A 19,489-nucleotide genomic window follows, 5' to 3' on the forward strand; every position below is an offset into this window, starting at 1 on the left:
GTGCGCTTTACACCCGCCGTGATAGCCGCGCCGCTTGTCCCCAGTTGTTGCTACTACAAGTGTATACATGTAGTTCCTTTAATGCGTTTTTTCAACCACGAAAAAATTCTAACAGGAGAGGCAGAACGAACTAAAGAAGAAAGAACTTGAGAAACTATTTTTACGTGCAACTGCAGTGCAGGATTCGTTTTCCCGCCGAGCTTCAAGGCACATAGCATCGCAATATTGTCAATTCCAAGGCAGTTCCTAGAGGCTTGCTTTGCGTTTGATATTAACGTTAATGGAGTAGTTCTACCACGTTTAATTAAGATTGAAGCCGTCACAATTAACAGTGCGGGAAGGCCATTTGAACGAAGGATTGCGCAAAACCACAAAGATTTCTGATAAGTTATTTTGCCAAATGATAATAAAAGCGAGTGCACGCCGTGGGCAAACTACATCGTTTATTAAGAGCTCCTAATGAAGGCAGTAAAAATATGAACAGGAATGATTGTGCAATCTCTCTTAAATATGTAGACGATATTCACTCTGTTCAGCACAGTACAAATCACTGTACAATGCAAAAAAAGGAAATAACGAATTTCTATTCTGTGTAACATGTTCTGTTACAGAACTAACCTAAGCTGCTATAAAGTAGATTTGTCTATGGCTGCTCGAAAAGTGCGCAAATGGTACGTGGAAGACAAAAAGAATGTTTTAAGAATATGTATTACATCGTTTCTGTTTGCTTTAAATTCAACCACTGCCCGTGCGACAATACCAAAAACGCTATATAAAAGTACGCACATAAAAACTTCTTATCACGGTTCGTACTAGCGTACGAGAGGGCGAAGCAGGATGTGAAACAGAGGCACGCAGACCTTTGTAGCGTCGCCCCACTCTACTGCACATAAAACACGATAAGAAAGCTTGGCAAGTACCGCAGGAGTCCCGCTGTATACCGCAGCTTCGTTTGCGGACGCAAACACCTGTGGCGCTAGGACTTCCCCACGCCACTGCATCCGACTAGAAGCCGGCGAGAGTGCACCTGCGCTAACAAAACGCAGCTTTTCACGGGGATTGAAGCGGCTGTTTAAGCGCATCGGCATTCCGTAATCAAGCGAGTCACCAAAAATGGCTGGCATGAAGATGAAAGTGGCCTTGATCACAGGTAGGTGATCAGTTTTAAACGTGTGGCCTAAATTTAGGCCGAATAATACCAGAATGAAACGTAAAATATTCCAGGAGGCGAAGCTATAGATTTCCCTTCACCCTATGTTTTGGCCTTTTAGAACTTGTAGTATAATTTGTGTGCCGCCTGTTTAAAAGGCTGATCGAAAAAATGATAAAGGAGCGAAGGATAGGATTTATCTCAGCTGTAGTGCATTCGTAGAATACAATCAAGTAATGTAGTAAAATACCACTTGGACCAACGTCTTTTAAACGAACTATTCGGTTGCACGAACGTTTTTTTTATATATCACACAGTGAACCTCCTTTGAAGCCAATGCAAACGCCTTTCAGTTTAATGAAATTCAGCGCAGTGCGCACTTAGTTTATGAACCTATTCCTAGACGCCATCGTATGTTTCCCTGGTCATTACCATCCCTTCAACATGTACAGTCGGGGACCTAATTTTGCAGACCACGCGAGCGCGTGGCAAAAGCCACCGATGCGCGCTCTGGAGGCCCAGCCCCTGTTGTCGAGACCGGCGCGGCGCGCGTGCGCGTCCAGTTTTACTCGCACGCACGCCAATTTTCTCGCTAACTGCAGTGGTGCTGCAATGGTTACTCAGTCACCTCATAGCGACGCCTTTGTAGCATTCCTTTCTTCGCGATGGCACATTTGGGGCCTAACGTGACGATTGCGAAGGCTTTGGCGCAAGTGCTCCTCGCGTCATGATAAACACTTGAGCGTAATGTTTTCTTTGTTTGTTTTGTGCTTTATCGCGTATATACGATGAGACTAGCGGCTTGCGAACGGCGTCCCCGAAAGAAGCACGTACGAAGCACAGTCTCACTAGAGTGAACTAGTTCACTGTAGTCTCACTTGTACCGCTCTACCGACGACTAAATGCCAGCTGTATGAATAGCGAACATTTATTCACGTTGTTTATTTTGTTATTTTCCACTGAACATATATTTCAGCTCGCTCTCCGCTGCCCATAAAGTTGGAGATTTGTAAGTTTAATCAAACAAATTATTTCGATGTTTTTGCTGCCAACTTCATCACTTAAAAATGATAGAAATGCGTACCCATATACATTGTCTATTTGCTCTGCCCGTCGCATTCGTAAAAATGGTACCTCGGGTTCCCATTGAATGCCGTAAATTTATTCGCTACTTTTGAAAAGCCGGTTTTCAAAGGGACATTTGCCGGCTTACTAATAGGCCAAGAGGTCTGTTAAGCGAGAAATTCATGCCTATGGGGATAAATTGCTCCAAGGCCGGAGCAATTCTTTACGGTCGGCATGCATTGATTGATTATGAGGTTTTAACGCGCGGATGCTATAGTATACACAGGCTATTAGGCACGCCGTAGTTGAAAGCTCCGAATTAAATTTGCTTCTCTGGTGATGTGTAACATGCACCGAAATACCGAATACACTTGAGCCTTTTCGCTTTTTGCCGCCATCAGGAAAGGGCCACCTTGCAGATGCGCAGCGGAGCGGAAGGACAAGTTTAACAACAAAACAGGAGCTGATTGTTTTTCAGTTTTTCAACACCCATTCATTAGTGACAAAAGCATTCGGAAGGCACTAAGTGGCGAATAATATCATGGCGAAATGTAGTGAATAATGTTATGGAGTTCCTCGATGGGAACCCGAGGTGTCGTTTTGAATAATGCCGACGCGCAGAACGAACAGACAATTTATATGGGTACGCATTTCTATCATCTTTAAGTAATGAAGTAGCCAGCAAAAACACCGAAATACTTTCTTTTATCAAACTTGCAAATCGCCTGCTTCATGGGCAGCGGAGAGCGAGCTGAAATATATGTTTAGTGGACAAATTCCAAAATAAACAAGGTGAATAAAGGTTCGATATTCATACAACTGGCATTTAGTCGTCGGTAGCGCGGTACCGCGAGACTGTGCTGCGTACGCGCTTCATTCAGGGACGCCGTTCGCAAGCCACTAGTCTCATCGTCTATACACGATAAAGCGCAAAAGAAACAAAGAAAACATTCCGCGCAAGTGTTTATCAGGACGCAAGGAGCACTTGCGCCAAAGCCCTCGCAATCGTTACGTTGGGCCCCAAGGGCCCTCGACTGCACAGATTGCCGGCAACTTCCCCGTGTTTTTTTGCGCAAGCACGACGTAAGCAATCAGTGACGTGCTGCACCTATAGCTATGACGACATGCAGTGTAATTTGACGATTCACTCATAAAGATCGCAATCAAGGTATCAAATATTGCGCAAGAAAGACATAAAAACACTTGGCATGTACTATAAAAATTAAGACAGTAGCTGACGCTGACAAGAAAAACACATTTCTGCAGGTCAAAATTGGCGTCAACACCGCAAGGCGATCGAGTAACCTTGATCCAAAAGTGAGCGAAAGACGGATGTCGAACTAAAGAACATTAGACAATTTTTTTACGGTATCTATTTATTTCTTTCAATCGCTTTTAGTAACATAGTTGGGCTCTCAGCTTCAATGCAAGCTTTGTTACGTTATCACCTTCCCACGCTGCCACGCTATCGTCTGCTGCTATGTTACAAATTTATGGCGTGATCACAGAAAAAGACGGCGGCGACCATCGGTTGTGTGACATATAAGAGTAGCAAAGCGCACCCCTGATAGCCGCGGAGCGCGTCGATGTCGCCGATTCATTGATTCGTCAAGCTTGACTTCAATCAGCACTGTAATAAACAAAAGAGTCACTTTTCTTTGTTATTTGGAGGTGTATGGACAAATGCCATGCGTTGGGTTCTCTTTGTCGTGGAGAAACTCGTACTGCCCTCTTATGTTGCGGTTGCGCCAAACAAATAATTTTTATTTTATTGCCAAACATAAAAGCAAACTACGGCACGGGATTTGTATCCTCCGTGATTGCTGACTTGGTAACAGTCGAAACTATTATTTCTTTATAGACAACATGCTTCAAACCGCGCGTCATGCGAAACTGCGCCTGCTGCAAATTGCCGGACATTTCGCGGTGCCGAAAGCCGGGGAAAGTTTTTGCCCTATTTTGCTTGTATTTTGCGACAAAAACAGCCGCCATTTTCAAGCTGTTACGTAACATTACGTCACTTTTACGCAGGCTGAAGTTGCCTATGTGTGACGTAACCTTCGCGCCAACTGTTTAAAAAACGTCACGCCTTCTCAGCCAATCACAGAGAGGGTGTGTATTACAAGCAGTATTGTTGTTGAATAGCAAAGACAGGCTTACTAATGTCCGTTGCATTTTCGTCTAGTTTTTCATTGCCGGCCAAGAATTATGCGCTTTCAGTAAAGAGAAATAAGGCAAACTTTAGAACAGTGCCCGTGAACGTCATGAAACGTCAAAATGACGACAGCACACACAACCGCTTTGTAAACCGGACGCACGTGACCAAAACTGAAAGCCAGTCAGAAAAGACTTCCGGCAAATTGACAGAATTGCCGGCAATTTGTGCAGTCTAGAATAGGGCCCAAAATGTGCCTTCGGGAAGAAAGGAATGCTACAAAGGCGTCGCTAAGCGGTGCTTGAGTGGCCATTGCAGCACCGCTGCAGGAAGCGCGAAACTCGGCGTGTCGGCGAGTGAAACAGGACGCGCATGCGCGCCGCGCCGGTCTCGACAACAGGCGCCGGGCCTCCAGAGCGCGCATCAGTGGCTTTTGCCATGCGCTCGAGTGATCTGCAAAATTACCCCGCACGGGGCACCTTGAGCAATCTTGGTGACGGTACTGGCGATACCGCGGACCCCGAGCCCCCAAACATAAGCTGGATCCAACCGTGGTGATGTGTTTTTAAGGTGAAAGGTAGAAACCTCTAACGGTGGCCGTCGGAGCCCAGGTCAAGCTCCGGCGGATGGGCTCCCTGTCTGTTTACCAGGCAGGGAGCTCCGGGACCTCCTCAGCTATCAGGGTAAGGTTGTGGAAGAAAGTACCCCCGTCTCCCTGCTTCTATACTATGATATATGGCATTTTCTAAACCCCCCCCCCCCCCCAGACGTGATCGGCCCCCGAAAAGGGGCCGCACCGAAGTTTCATTCCCACCTTTGTCAACAACTGTCCTTTCAACAAACACGAATAACTATTCTCGTTTTCTTGTGATCGAGTCAGCTGACCCAACGAGACCCGTCGCTTCACTGTCAGTATTCCTTGTCTCGAAATTTCTGCAAACCACATTAGGTGAAAAGTATGAAGCCAAAAAGCTCAGGACAGGAGAAATCCTTGTCGAACTCAACAATGAAAAACAATCCCGCACACTTCTTGCCCAAACTCGCATCCATGATCTGGACATCAAGATCACGCCCCACCGGAGCCTGAACAGCTCCCAGGGTGTGATTTCAGAGTCGGATCTGCTTACAGAAACAGATTCCGACCTTCTTGAAGGTTTAAAGGACCAGGGCGTCACAGCTGTGCGGCGCATCACGATGCGCAGGGACGATAAGATAATTCCAACCAAACACATTATCCTGACCTTCGACCGTTCGACACTTCCGCAATATATAATTGCAGGCTACATCCGATGCTCTATTCGACCGTACATACCGAACCCGCGCCGCTGCTTTAAGTGCCAGCGGTTCGGGCACAGCACAACCTCTTGCCGCGGCAAAACAACCTGTGCGAAATGTGCAGCGCAGGACCACCCCACTGACAATTGCAATTCTGACAACCTCACATGTGCAAACTGCAGGGGCCCTTATGCGGCCTACTCCAGGAAGTGCGAGAAATTCCAAGTGGAAAAGAAAATAATCCATCTAAAAGTGACAGAAAACATCACCTTCCCAGAGGCGCGGAAGAGGTTCGCCTCTTTCCCCCTGGGGAGGTACGCCGACGCGGCTCGCCGGGGGGCGGAGCGGCGCCTGGTTTCGGCGGGGACCCAGTACCGCGAGTCGAACTTGGTCCCGTGCCCGCCCCCCCCCCCCCCCCCTGGGTTGCCTCTGGCCGCCCAACCCGCCACCACGCCGCTTGCTGAGGCAGCAGCGGTTGTGGTGGCAACCTCTTCCGTCGGGACCGGTGCCGCTCCCGTCTGTGCCTCCCCATCGTCCAGTGCGTTGGAGTGTGCCATGGACACCACGAGCCCCGCACCGGCTCCCACAGCCACCGCACCGCCCGTGCCACTTCTGGTGCCTCCGACACCACCGGCGGTGGCGGCTCAAACGAAGGGCCCCCGAAGGGGGGCCAAGTCCGGGGGGCCCGGTTCGACGGGCACACCCAGGACATCGGACGACGAGATGGACGTCGTGCCGTTCTTGCCTGCAACGCAGCGCAAGGAGCGGCCTCCGACGTCCAAGCCTTCAGATAGGCCGCCCAAAAAGTCCAATCCAAGAGTCACAGCCCCGAAAGACGACACATAAACATACACACTCCAGTAGCTCTCACACTAAATAATGGGAAGAGAAAATATTGTTCAATGGAACTGCAGAGGCCTTCTGAGTAATCTTGACGACGTGTATGAGATTCTGCATACCAATCAGCCAAGTGTAATGTGTGTTCAGGAAACACATTTGAATTCTAAACACACAAATTTCTTGAATGGTTACCGGGTATACAGGAAAGACAGGGATGGCTGCACACACTCTTCTGGCGGTGTGGCCATAATCGTCCGGAAATCCTTAGCATGCCACCCTGTCACCTTGAACACTATCCTTGAGGCTGTAGCAATACGCTTAATAATGTTTAATAGGTTGATAACGGTATGCTCCACATACATTCCTCCTGATGTTTCACTTACGAGCTTCGACTTCGAGGCGCTGGTTGACCAGCTGCCCGAACCATACATCCTTACAGGCGACCTTAATGCTCACAACTCTCTTTGGGGGTCTTCCAGAACGGATGCCCGAGGTCGCCTGATAGAATAATTCCTTACATCTTTTGGTGCATGCCTTTTCAACAATAAACAGCCTACATACCATAACATAGGTCACAACACATACTCATGTCTTGACTTGGCTATTGGCTCCGCAGTTCTCTTTCCTCTTGTCGAGTGGGGAGTGGGAACTGACCCATATGGCAGTGACCACTTCCCCACCTCACTCACATACATAGGTAAAGGCCCAAGCAGTCCATCTTCCCATAATAGGTTCAATGAAGCACGAGCTAACTGGAATACATTTACACAGACATCCAAACTACACCACTCATCCATAGGACACCTACACTTTGAAGAAGCTACTCAACTCCTCACGGCGCACATCCTCGACGCCGCCGAAAAGTCCATTCCCCACGCCTCTGGAGCCCCGCGCAACCAGCGGAGGCCGTGGTGGAATGAGGACTGTAGGCGGGCGCGAGAGGCCGAGAACAAGGCGTGGGGTATCCTGCGTCGGTACCCCACGTCGGGTAACCTCATTTTGTTCAAACGGGCCAAGGCGTTTGGAAAACGTGTGCGCCGTGAGGCAAAACGAGAGAGTTGGCGCACCTTCCTTACATCCATTAACTCATACACAGATGCACGTAAGGTATGGACAAGAATACGCAAACTTAAAGGACAACATACACATAGCCTGCCCCTGGTGAGTACAACAGGGGACATACTCGAAGACCAGGCTAACACTCTTGCACAACACTTCCAACACGTTTCCAGCTCCGCACACTACACAAACACTTTCCTGAAACATAAAAATACTTGTGAAAAGAAGTCCCTACATGACAATAACAGGTCAAAATCTGGTTACAATTCTGAATTTACACTCTATGAGTTGAGGGCTGCACTGAGCACGTGTAAACCTTCAGCTCCCAGCGCAGATAAGATTACATACACCATGATACAACACCTACACCCGGACAGTCTTGAAACACTCCTACACCTATACAACAACATATGGCTTTCGGGGCACATCCCAAAATCTTGGAGGGAGGCTATTGTAGTGGCGTTCCTGAAGGAGGGTAAGGACCCTTCTTCTCCCGCCAGTTATCGACCCATCGCCCTTACAAGCTGCCTGGGCAAGCTTCTCGAGAAGATGATCAACAGGAGACTTGTGTACTTCTTAGAGTTCAATGGTCTTCTCGAGAGCTGCCAGGCCGGCTTCAGGGTGGGGCGATCCACAAACGACCAACTCGTCGCCCTTGAGTCGTATATCAAGGATGCGTTTGTCCATAAGCAGTTTTGTGCTACGGTGTTTTTTGATCTCGAGAAAGCCTACGATACCGCTTGGCGATACGGGATACTTTGCGACCTAAAAGCCTTCGGTGTCTCGGGAAATATGTTTAATACACTTTGTAGCTACCTGGTGGAGCGAACCTTTCGTGTGAGAGTTGGCACTGCCCTTTCAAATGTTTTCCTGCAGGAAAACGGCGTGCCTCAAGGCGGCGTCTTGAGCTGCACATTGTTCATTGTCAAGATGAACTCACTTCGAAAGGCGTTGCCACGAACCATTTCCTGTACAATATATGTAGATGATGTGCAAATATCTTTTAAATCATGCAATATGTCAATCTGCGAGCGCCAAGTCCAGCTTGGTGTCAACAAACTAGCAGGCTGGGCAGATCAGAACGGTTTTAAGCTGAACCCAGTCAAGAGCACTTGTGTTGTGTTTTCCAAAAGGCGTGGGATTAGGCCAGATCCAGACATCAAACTGAATGGTGTCTCGATTCCGGTCAAAAAAGAACACAAGTTCCTCGGTATAATTCTTGATGAAAAACTTTCCTTTATCCCTCATATGAAACAACTAAAACAAAAATGTCTTAAAACAATGAATATCCTTAAGGTTCTCTCACACCAATCCTATGGTTCCGATAAAGAACTCCTGCTGCGCTTGTATACTGCTTTGGTTGGGTCTCGTTTGGACTATGGCAGTGTGGTGTATGGGTCGGCGAGCAAAACGGCGCTACGAATGCTTGACCCAGTACTACACTTGGGGCTACGGCTTGCGTCGGGTGCTTTTCGCACTAGCCCTGTCGAGAGTATGTATGTTGAACGTGATAAGTGGAGCCTTGAGAACCAGCGAACGTACATGGACTTACTTTATGCTTTTAAAATTTCATCGCTGAATAATCATCCTTTTTATCCTGTCCTTAACGATACATCCACATCTGTGCTGTTTGTAAATCGCCCGTCTGTTACTCCGCCTTTTTCACTTCGAGCGAGAGAGCGAGCCTCGGATCTGAGTGCTTCGTTTTTAGACGTGTACAGGTCATCCTCTTTTAACGTTTTACCGCCTTGGCAAGTTCGCCCTGTGTCCTGTGACCTTTCTTTTATAAAGCTTGACAAAAATCGGGTACCGCGTGCTGCAATACTGCAGCACTTTCTTTGTTTGCAGTTCAAATACCCACGTACTGAATTCTACAGTGACGCTTCTAAAACCTCCACCATGGTGTCGTGCGCTGCTCATGGTCCGAATTTCAATGCAGCCAGAACCATGAGCGTGCACACAATTTTTTCAGCAGAAGCGTACGGAATTTTACTGATTGTACGACATATCCTTGAAAATCAAATTCCCAATTCTATCATCTACACAGATTCTTTGAGTGTTGTTCGCGCATTGTCATCGCATACACCCCCCAAAAACCACATAGTTAAACTTGTATTCAACACTATCATGTCGGTGTATGCGGAGAAGCATCGGCTGCTCCTCTGCTGGGTCCCAGGATACGCTGGGATCGCTGGGAACGAGTTGGCAGACAAGAGGGCCGGTGCTGCTGCACTCAGGAACACTGTAGACATAACAAGCGTACCATATACAGACCTCAAGCCACACATAAGACAACATCTGCGCAGAACATGGCAAACACACTGGAACGAACAGACAGACAACAAACTACATGTAATAAAGCCACACTTGGGACGGTACACAGCTGACTCTCACAACAGAAACACAGAAGTCGCTTTGGCTAGGCTACGGATGGGGCACACGCATGCAACTCACTCGTATCTGCTGACGGGATCTCCTAGACCCCAGTGCGGCAGGTGCGGAGAGGCCCTATCCGTAGTGCACATACTAATAACATGCAAGGCACTTCACACCACACGACGCAAACACTTTCCAGAAATGTACAGACAACAAATCCCACTCCACCCATCGCACTTCTTAGGCGATGAACCAATGTTTACTATCAAACGTGTTTTTAATTATCTATCAGAAGTTAAATTTCTGAATCTCATATCGTATCCTGCATAATCACAACCTGGCCCTCTACACCAGCCATCCTCATTGTCTTCATTTGTTTTTACTTCTGGTGCTATTCACTTCTAGTATTGACTTTAATATGTGGTAGCTAACCATCTTTTTTTTGGCGCTCTTTGCCCCAGTTGGCCTTGCGCCATTAAAATGCAACCATCATCAAGGTTCCACCCCTATCATCGACTATTGTTTTGGCGCTCTTTGCCCCAGTTGGCCTTGCGCCATAAACATCCAACGATCATCATCATCTGCAAAATTAAGTCCCCGGCTGTACAACTGGGACGTTTTAACGCGATACCGTTATTAGGCTCATTTTTTGATTTCCGCGTGGCTCCTAGCCGTCCGCTACAGCCGTGCTCACAAACTGTTTAAGGAAATACGCAATTGCTGCAGCCGGATGCTAGGAGTTAAGCAGAAAGATTTGAGGGCTGACCCGAATCGGGGCAAATGAAGTGTGGAAAGGAGGACAATGACACTACGGCGGAGACGTAAGAAAGGACACACTTTTTCAGCAGGTGCCGCGCCTGCGCATTGAAGGTCGTCCAACGCCAAGTTGGTTGTAGCATATTTGACAGACCCAGTCGCCAGCCGTGCCTGCAACTGAAATCACCACGGGAAAGCGTCTTTTCACCTGAATATAAAAATAAAATTCCGGTAATTCATGAGCTAAATCTACACCTTGGCTGCGAGGTCCGCCGTAGCGGAATTTTTGTGAATAATTTCGACCAGTGGGCGATCTCTAACGTCCGCCGAAACCTCGACACACGGCGGTTTCAGTTTTCTGCCTAAATTAGAAAGACTGCGGCCAGGGCCGAGAATCGAACCCGCGTCCTTGGTCTCAGCGGCGCAACGCCGTATCCACGGGGATGCCGGCAGCACCAGGATTGTGTAACCTAAATAAAACCGGCGGCAAATGATTAATGCCAGTCTCTCAGAATCCACGGAAGGCATTGATTGTGAGTAGAAATAAACTAAAATGAAACCCAAGGATCTATTCACATGAATTTTCAAACTACGTTACGACATTCTCGTCATTCTGTATCCACTGCAGCTCCATTTGGGAAAGGATGGAGGTCGCTACGAAGCCCTGTTAAAATCCCTAAAAAAGGTACGGGTGTCCTCTGAGAGAACAGTCACGTAAGGGTACTCGGCGTGGCTAGATCTAGAGTCAAGTGGCACAGCTGACCTCATAATCTCCAAAAACAGGAAATATGTAACCAATTGCCCACATTGTAAAACGCCCAACCAATAGAAGGCAGAGAACAAACAAGAAGAAACGGTAGCGCTCATTCAGGCACTGATCATCAGCTGGACATTGCAGAGCTTACTGTATCGCAGATTTTCCCGCACCGATGAAAATAAACAACACCTTCATCAGGACAGCCTACTGAACAGTTGTCAACCTCAAAAGTTTGACCGTGACACGAACTGAACCCGGTGGCTCACCAGGGTAACATAATGAACAGGTAGAGATGTTTCGAACAGAAAGCTCAGACGAATAACTCGATGGAGGGAAGAAATGGCAACTCTGGACGCAAAGGACGGACCCAGGCAGCGCAGGACAAGACCGGTGAACGTCACTGCGAGAGGCCTTCGTCCTGACGTCGACCTTAATAGAAAGTTGTTGATGATAATAACGACGAATAGGCCCGCAAATTTCCCCTTTATAATGCTCTGGAAGAAATCAGAGAAACCACTCTCTTAGCAACACGTGAGCGCGTGGGAAAACATAATCTGGAAGGGCCATCGTGTAGAACACAGGTTACCCCCCTGAAAAGAAATGACTACACGCCTTCATAGACAGGTCACCGATTCAGCGACTCCGCATAAACACTTTCCTGTACTAGAACCGTGGTTCCAAACCAACACAAGAGGCATATGGCAGAATGAAGTTAATTTCAGGAAAGCTTCAAACTCTTCAGAACACAGTATACACCGACTCGGCACGTACGAAAGTACGAGGCAGCAGTTGTTGTAGTCGACTACTTAGGCAATATTGGTGATTGCATGGCCTTTATACGTAGTGAACAAAGAAATGGAAGTTGGTGACATCCTCTTGGCGATTCGAATAGAGTAGGTATTAATAATAGAGTAAACATAACACGCTCTCCAAATACATTATACCGTTTTCTGGAGGCAAAATACCGAAACGCTTCTGTAAGATACTACCTTCCATAATTCAGAAAATTGAAAAGGTTCCCTGTATGACTAGACACAAGGGTCGGGAAGAGAATGTGGCACCGACCAAGAGGCACGGGAACTCACAAACCGTGCTCCTTCGTACCACGACTGCCGCGCCCCCTTCCAAGAAAAACGCCAAGAATGTCTCCTCCTACGCCCAGGAACACAGTTTTTTCCATCGTTACAAGGAGTTCTGAAGGCCGAATAATCACAAACTCTGTGGAGGATAAACCAACACAAGTATCTACAAATAAACGTGCGCGAAGATGTCTTGTGAGTACATCACGCATTAACTTTGCTAAAATCAGAAAAATGTACATCCTCTTTCACGCAACGTAGCTATGCCCAAGGGTACTTTCAGGGTAGAACAACTCAAACATTACGTATTGTACTTCTATCAAGACATGGGAGGCAGCTTTGACGAACTTGTTGCCTCAAGATCAGCGCGAGCTGATGACTGGGCAAGGGAAGGAGCTGCTGCATCTGGCTCCCTAGACTTCAGGTTACACGCTTGAGCTTCCTACCATCTCTTTACCCCCTTTTCCTAAAGATCAACTACTTCTTCCGTAACAAAGATCTTCATACACACACTCTCTATATTCGGAAAAGAATTTAGGTCCGGCTTAAGCATCAGATAATGAACACATTGAAACACTGACATTGACACCTTCTCACATAAACGGACCAACAGCCAATCCACAGCCGCACCTTTTTACGCTCACACCTTAAGCCAAAGAAACGCAGATGAACATTGTCTCTTCTGAGCCAAGGCGATTAGAATCTTTTCCTGATAGGCTTTCTCTCTTCGCTGACTTGCACTGCTCCTGAAGCATTGGTCGTAAATACAGTGACTGCGTTCCAAACGCTCCCTCGCAGTCGAAGTAACGCCATGGCGTCTCACATGTTAAGACCCATACGTCGATGTCCCCTGCAATTTTTTTTAGCATATTTTTATGTTAAGAACCATGTTTCATTAACGCGTGACAAATAATGGGCACTTTTTGATATTTGAACTTTTGATGTGGATCGCCGACCTAGATAATCTCTTACACAGCCGAAGCGATAGCCATAGCCGCAGCTACAGCTTTCGCCCTACCACCGCTACAATCCCAAAGAAAAGGCATTCACTCACTCGTTAATCATAAGCACCAAATGAAGGCACCTGTCTTTAGACGAAAAACAGGAAGCTTTGCGCAGGATGGACTCTAGGCAGCGTCTAGTCAACGCTGCAAAGACATTTGGGATCCCCGTGTCATCACTTTCTACGATCACAACCAGCGCCAAGGGATCACGGCGGCGTATCTGAAAGTGTGCAGCTCGGCCCCGCGCGCACGAGACTGTGCAATGTGTATTTCACTAAAGTCCAAGAGGCTGTGGCTGCATGTCAAAATGACTTACGATCCACGAACGTTTCAATGTGTCCCATAGCTTTCCTTTATCTGTTAGCTTGTTTTCCTTTAGCATGTGGTAACCAGCTGCAACATACTTACTTTAGGTAAGTGAACTTTTTTCAGAATTTTTTCTGAGGTCCCTTGAAGTTCGTTCAAGTGAAGTTCCACTGTACACCGTCGCTTACCTCGGCAAAAAATTCACGATACGCAACCCACCCGTACTTTCAGTGCCAAGCTATGATGCAGAAACTTGAAAATATAAAGTTGAAATTCGACTTTACGACACTTGTTTTTACGAATTTCCCAATTTAACGAACAAATTAGGATTTTCCCACAGTTGCCCATAAGTCTAATGTTTTGACGGACCTGAAATAACGAAACAAACTTCGCCATCAAATTCGATTTAACGAAGCTTTCCGGTAAAGGAGATGCATAGCAAAAGCGTTTTTTCGACAGTTATAGCGTCTAGAATGCTTGGCACTGTGCTGTTAACTCGTGTTGCGGGCTCCACAAGCCTGCACCAGGAGCAGGAAGAGGCATCGCCCAGTTGTTGGGAGGAGCTTTGTCGGCCTGACGAGGTGGCCGCAGATCAGAACTTCGGTGACTTGGTGAACGCCGACGCAGACGCGCCCGTACTGACACAACAGAAGCTGCTCGAGGACGAGGGGATTGTGAAGCTTGTTCCCGGCGCACAAGAGGAGTCTGAAAATGCGAATGATCCGCTACTGTCGAAGCTGCCGTTCCCACACCAAGCGAGGTGATGGGTGGCGTCGGCATTCTGAGGCGGTTTGCTGGGCCGCACAAGGGTGTAGAGGGCGATTTGACCTCACTGGCCAGCTACGCGAAGTGTTTGATCACGCTGCTCACAAAGAGCGCAGCGAAAATCCCAATCTTTCAAGTTCTCGAGGCAATAAGTTTGTAGTTTCTGGATCGAAATTTGTCGTTCTTTCTATTTAACGAAGTTCCCAATTTAACGTAATATTTCGCGGGTCCCGGCTACTTTGCCAAATCGAGGTTCATCCGTACTACCTGGTTGAAGTAGCACAAAGGCCAACACACACAAGTAACAAGCACAAGGGCACCAGTCAATGCTCAGCAATAGAAAATATGCCCTATGTACTAAATAAAATTATCGCAGAGCAGTATCATAACCAGCACCAGAATAACTATTGGAGTGGGGCTAGGCCTGCATACGGAGGGATACAAACACATAAATTACTTAAGCGACAAACAATGGCAATCAATGCCCGCCGTAGAAGAGTCGGAAAGAAAACGTGTTAAGAGGTTCGTATAGGCAAGTTTGTACACTTTAAATACCCACGAAAGACACTGAGCAGGGCCAGTTGGAAGTTCAGGCGAGAACGGATATAATTACGCTAAGTGTGATTTTAAATTTTCCTCTCTCAAACATCGCAGCTGTGCCATTGGACAAAATGACTGCTTTTAGCAGTCCACACAGCTGTAGATTCCACCACACCAGAGCCGTTGCGTTCTTCACGCTGAAAATACAGAACTAAGTGAACCAAATAGATTGCCCCAAAAATAACCACTTCGCGCCAAAATGACGCGCATTGCGTAAATAGCGCCAAACGCTCCAGGACTCCGCTGTTATGCAGGCGCATCATCAGGCATAGGCGAGAGCACGGCGCTGCACTTCGCCTCACTGGGATGTTGGCTTGCCCTCACGGCCCGAAACATAAAGAGACTGGAGAAGGTGGCGGAGGCCTGCCGGGCCAAGGGGATCCCGCGAGAAAAGGTGAATATTCCAAAGACCGTAACATTTTCAAGTGTATTTTAAAGTGCCTGCATTACTAATGGGCATCGTCCTCCGTTCCGATATGTTTTCCCATAAAGTGTCCTTTAATTTTGCGAGGTTTATGATTTTATGTAAATTCCCCACCATTTTATGCGTATTTAATGGGTTTTTGAAGTAAACATTAAACAGGGAGCATTTAGTGCTCGCTTTATCCTGACATCACTTAATCACTTGGTCCACCCCAGATTTCCTAAATTCGTTTATTCATATAGCAATACTTTGAGCCTGGCAAAATATTATATAAGTTTGCTGCAGCTGCGTTAATTTAGCCACACGTGTTTACAAATCAGGACCTTGCTGCAAAAGACCTTCTTCACACATTTGGGCGCCTCTATCATGGCCGGTATATCTCTCGCACCTTGAGAAAACGCGGAATAAAACATACTTCTAAGGTTAAGGGTTTCACTGTATTAAAGTAAGAGAAGGCTACTTGTCAATTTCAAGCAAAGCATTTATTGTGGATTGGGATAGTAATATTCTTCATTCGTCCCTCAGACGATTGTGTGCGCTGGCTGTTGACAGGCATAGAGTTGGGTGCTCGCTAGCCCCACGCTAACGTTATATTCATGTATATATTGTTATGAGAATAATGAGACACATGTTATACCTATAGAGAAGGACAATCCCCCTAGGACTGTGAGCTAGAAGAGAGGGTGGCTGGGGAAGAGGAAGATGAAGACGAAGATGGAGATCGGGGACTGACTGGTTCGGTATGGGTGATTAAACCTATTACTGTGTTCCTGTTAACCGGTGTGCCGGTGTGAATAGTTTCCCATAGCAATGTATATATATATATATATATATATATATATATATATAAAGGTAGGCCGTTGAGAAAGCCAAGGAAACCAAAGAGGAAAATGCGGTAGGATAGATACATTTTTTGAACGAAAAAATGGGAGTTGAGGAAAAATGCCCGCCGGGTGGATCCGAACCTAAGACCTCCCGAATACACGTCTAGTGCGGTGACCACTATGCTACCGGCGGGGCTATTTTCTCCTCCACCGTCTTGAGTATTTCTCTCGAGGTAATATTTTTCCGTTTTTGCTTTTTTTTCGTGGGTTCGGATGCCACTGAGCGGGCATTTCTTCAACACTTTCGTCTTTTTAAATATATCTGACGTACGACATTTCCGCTTTGGTTTCCTTGGCTTTCTCGACTCATATACATGTACACACACATATTATATATATATATATATATATATATATATATATATATATATATATATATATATATATATATATATATATATATATATATATATATATACATATATATATATATATATATATATATATATATATATATATATATATATATATATATATGGTTTGGAAATGAGAGGCTTCTAAGGAAATACAGAAAGAAATGCCGGCAGTCTACAACGCCAAAGAAGGCATAGGGGAACCGTTAGGCTATTTTTTACCGTTAGTGGCATTACATTATTTTTTATTCTTAATTATGTGAGAAAGAAAGAAAGAAAACACGTGCCCAGAGTGGGGACCGTTCCCCTATGCCTTCTTTGGCGTTGTACACTGCCTGCATTTCTTTCTGTATATATATATATATATATATATATATATATATATATATAGAGATATATATTAATATATCCAAGCCACTCGTCGCAAGGTATAAATACGCCATTGTACGATGACACATAAGCAACCCAATCAGAGCTTTGTGGATCCGTGGATCAGTCCTATGGAACACATTGGACACGGCAAGGTATGCGACCACATGACAACTTTACAAATTTGTATTTGGAAATCTGGACGCACAACGGAAGAGAAAGCATTTCTTGAGTTTCTCGAAACAACTATAAAAAACGTAAAGCTATTCCACTCAATGTACAAGCCCTAGGAAGGGCAGAGAAGTGATTCGCAATAATGGGCTGCACCCCCGTTAACTGCTAACTGCTGCCACCCAATGCATTTCAAATTTCCCGTCTTCGCAGTTCTGGCACGCCCCCTGCCTGAAACAGCGCCAGCGGGAGTTCTGTTCTTTTTGCGCTTGCTTTGATTTCTTGTAATAATAATAACTTTATTTTGCACCAATCTGGCTGAAAGGAGGAATGGGAAGTGGGGGCCTTCCTGAATTCCTCCCCCTGAGATGGCGGCCTGCAGCCCTTAAGTACGAGCGGCATCCTCGGCTAGTTGGCGACCTTGACCTGTGTTTAGGGATCGGAGCTAAGCAAACAGGTCTCCGACTGCTCTGCAATCGCTGGGGCTGTTTTGCGTCGTTTCGAACTGGTATATTTCCGTGCGCGGCCGGAACCTTTTTGCGTCATTTCGAACGCGCCATTTTTTTTTCTTGCGGGGCTGGAGCCTTTCTGCGTCATTTCGACCGCGCTATTTGTTTCTTATGCAGCTGGAGCCTTTCTTTGTCATTTCGAATGCGTGATGTCTTTCTTGCGCGGCCGCTTTTTTCGCTTGCTATCGTAAAAACCAACCGAACGAGCATTCCTAACTAAAGGGACACGTGGGCTGCAGGTTATATACAAAGATTTTGTCTGAAATTTACCTGCAGTTTTCTTTGCGCTAAATAACTGGGAGATGTATGACAAGCGCCAGCGGTTCACAAGGTTTGAGCGGTTATGACTATTTAAACCACGTGGGTTTCGAAGCCTCAGCGTGACAACCTGACACCAGTACATAAGGCTCTACTTGGGTCCGTTAGCTCGAGGCACACGTGCCCGCTCAGTGTGTTCGAATGAGCGTCACGTCGGGTTCGCTGAAATCGTTTCATGTCAATAAAAAATCAGCCCGGTGACTAAACCTTACTACCGGACGTTCTTCCTATGTCACCAGGAAGACGATAATACCATCTGCAACCCTGCGAGTCCAAAATTTGACATTTGACAAGGATCCCAAGAGGGCAGACGAGCTAAGCCTAACAACACCGGTGAGGCAACTACGCCGCCGGCGCCTTTGCCGGTAGCATTTCGTCAACGTGCACCCCCACCGACGATCCAAATGCAACTTTGGCACCTCCCTCAAACCCACCTGAAGACATAATGGAAGCCAAAGACAGATATTACATCCCCACCGGCAACCAGAACCAGAGGAAGAAATAACCAGCCCATGGATTGAGGTAGTACGCCGCTCCCTCCGGCGACGTCCTCCTTCCCCGTCGAAGTCTGCTCCCGAATCGCCACCGACACCAGCGCTCCGCCATCTCCCGTCGACGCGTCAACCAAGGCAACCACCTCTACCATCGGACGACTTCAAAATAGGCATCCGCCCAAGAAACGGCCTCCAGCTTTCCCGTTCGGACCCCATTTCTTTCACTGCGTCAATCGCTCGGCAGATCGGGCTCCCCACTACACCAGCACCTTTCCAGCTCCGCGTTGGTGCAGAGCAGAACGTCAGAGTCGTCAGCACACCTTCTCCAGAAGCTGCACGAGCGCTCGAAAGCCTTCAGAAGATTGTGGTCTTCGGCAACCGACACGAGGTCCCAGTATACCCAATTATCCGGACAACTCCTGCCGTGGCGTCATTCATAACATCACCCAAGAACATACAGACGAGTTCGTCAAGTCACTCATTACTGCTCCTGGATACGAGGTTCTCACAGCTCGTCGCCTCGGAGAGTCCAAAGCATTCGTCATAACATTTCGAGGCAAGCGAGTGCCGTAGTACGTTTACGTTAATCAAGCCCTGCTTCAATGCTACCCTTATCGCCGCACGGTCGCCTTTTGCACCCTCTGTCATCAAACGGGCCTCCGAGCGAACGTTTGCCCCTCGCCTCCAGCCACGCCCAAGTGCAACGTGTGCGGTGCCCCCCTCAACGAGCCTCAGCAAATCTACACACCGCGGTGTGGGCTTTGTAAAGGCCCACACACC

The 19,489-nt window shown here is 47.0% G+C and overlaps 1 protein-coding gene across 2 annotated transcripts in view; it reads left to right on the top strand.

Moving 5' to 3' along the window:
• Positions 1-940: 940 nt before the first annotated feature.
• Positions 941-19,489, top strand: part of LOC144147187 (cyclohexanol dehydrogenase-like) — a 55,547-nt gene continuing 36,998 nt past the window's right edge. Inside the window, exons 1-2 of one of the 2 annotated variants that reach the window (XM_077679258.1) lie at positions 941-1,150; positions 15,442-15,581. In XM_077679258.1, coding sequence (XP_077535384.1) covers positions 1,114-1,150; positions 15,442-15,581 — 177 coding nt within the window. In that variant the 5' untranslated portion in view covers positions 941-1,113. The remainder of the gene's footprint in view (positions 1,151-15,441; positions 15,582-19,489) is intronic. The other variant, XM_077679257.1, reaches the window with a different exon arrangement.

The sequence above is a fragment of the Haemaphysalis longicornis genome, unplaced genomic scaffold, assembly GCF_048455015.1.
Source record: "Haemaphysalis longicornis isolate Haplotype H1 unplaced genomic scaffold, Haemaphysalis longicornis Haplotype H1 scaffold_7, whole genome shotgun sequence".
Lineage (NCBI taxonomy): Eukaryota > Metazoa > Arthropoda > Arachnida > Ixodida > Ixodidae > Haemaphysalis > Haemaphysalis longicornis.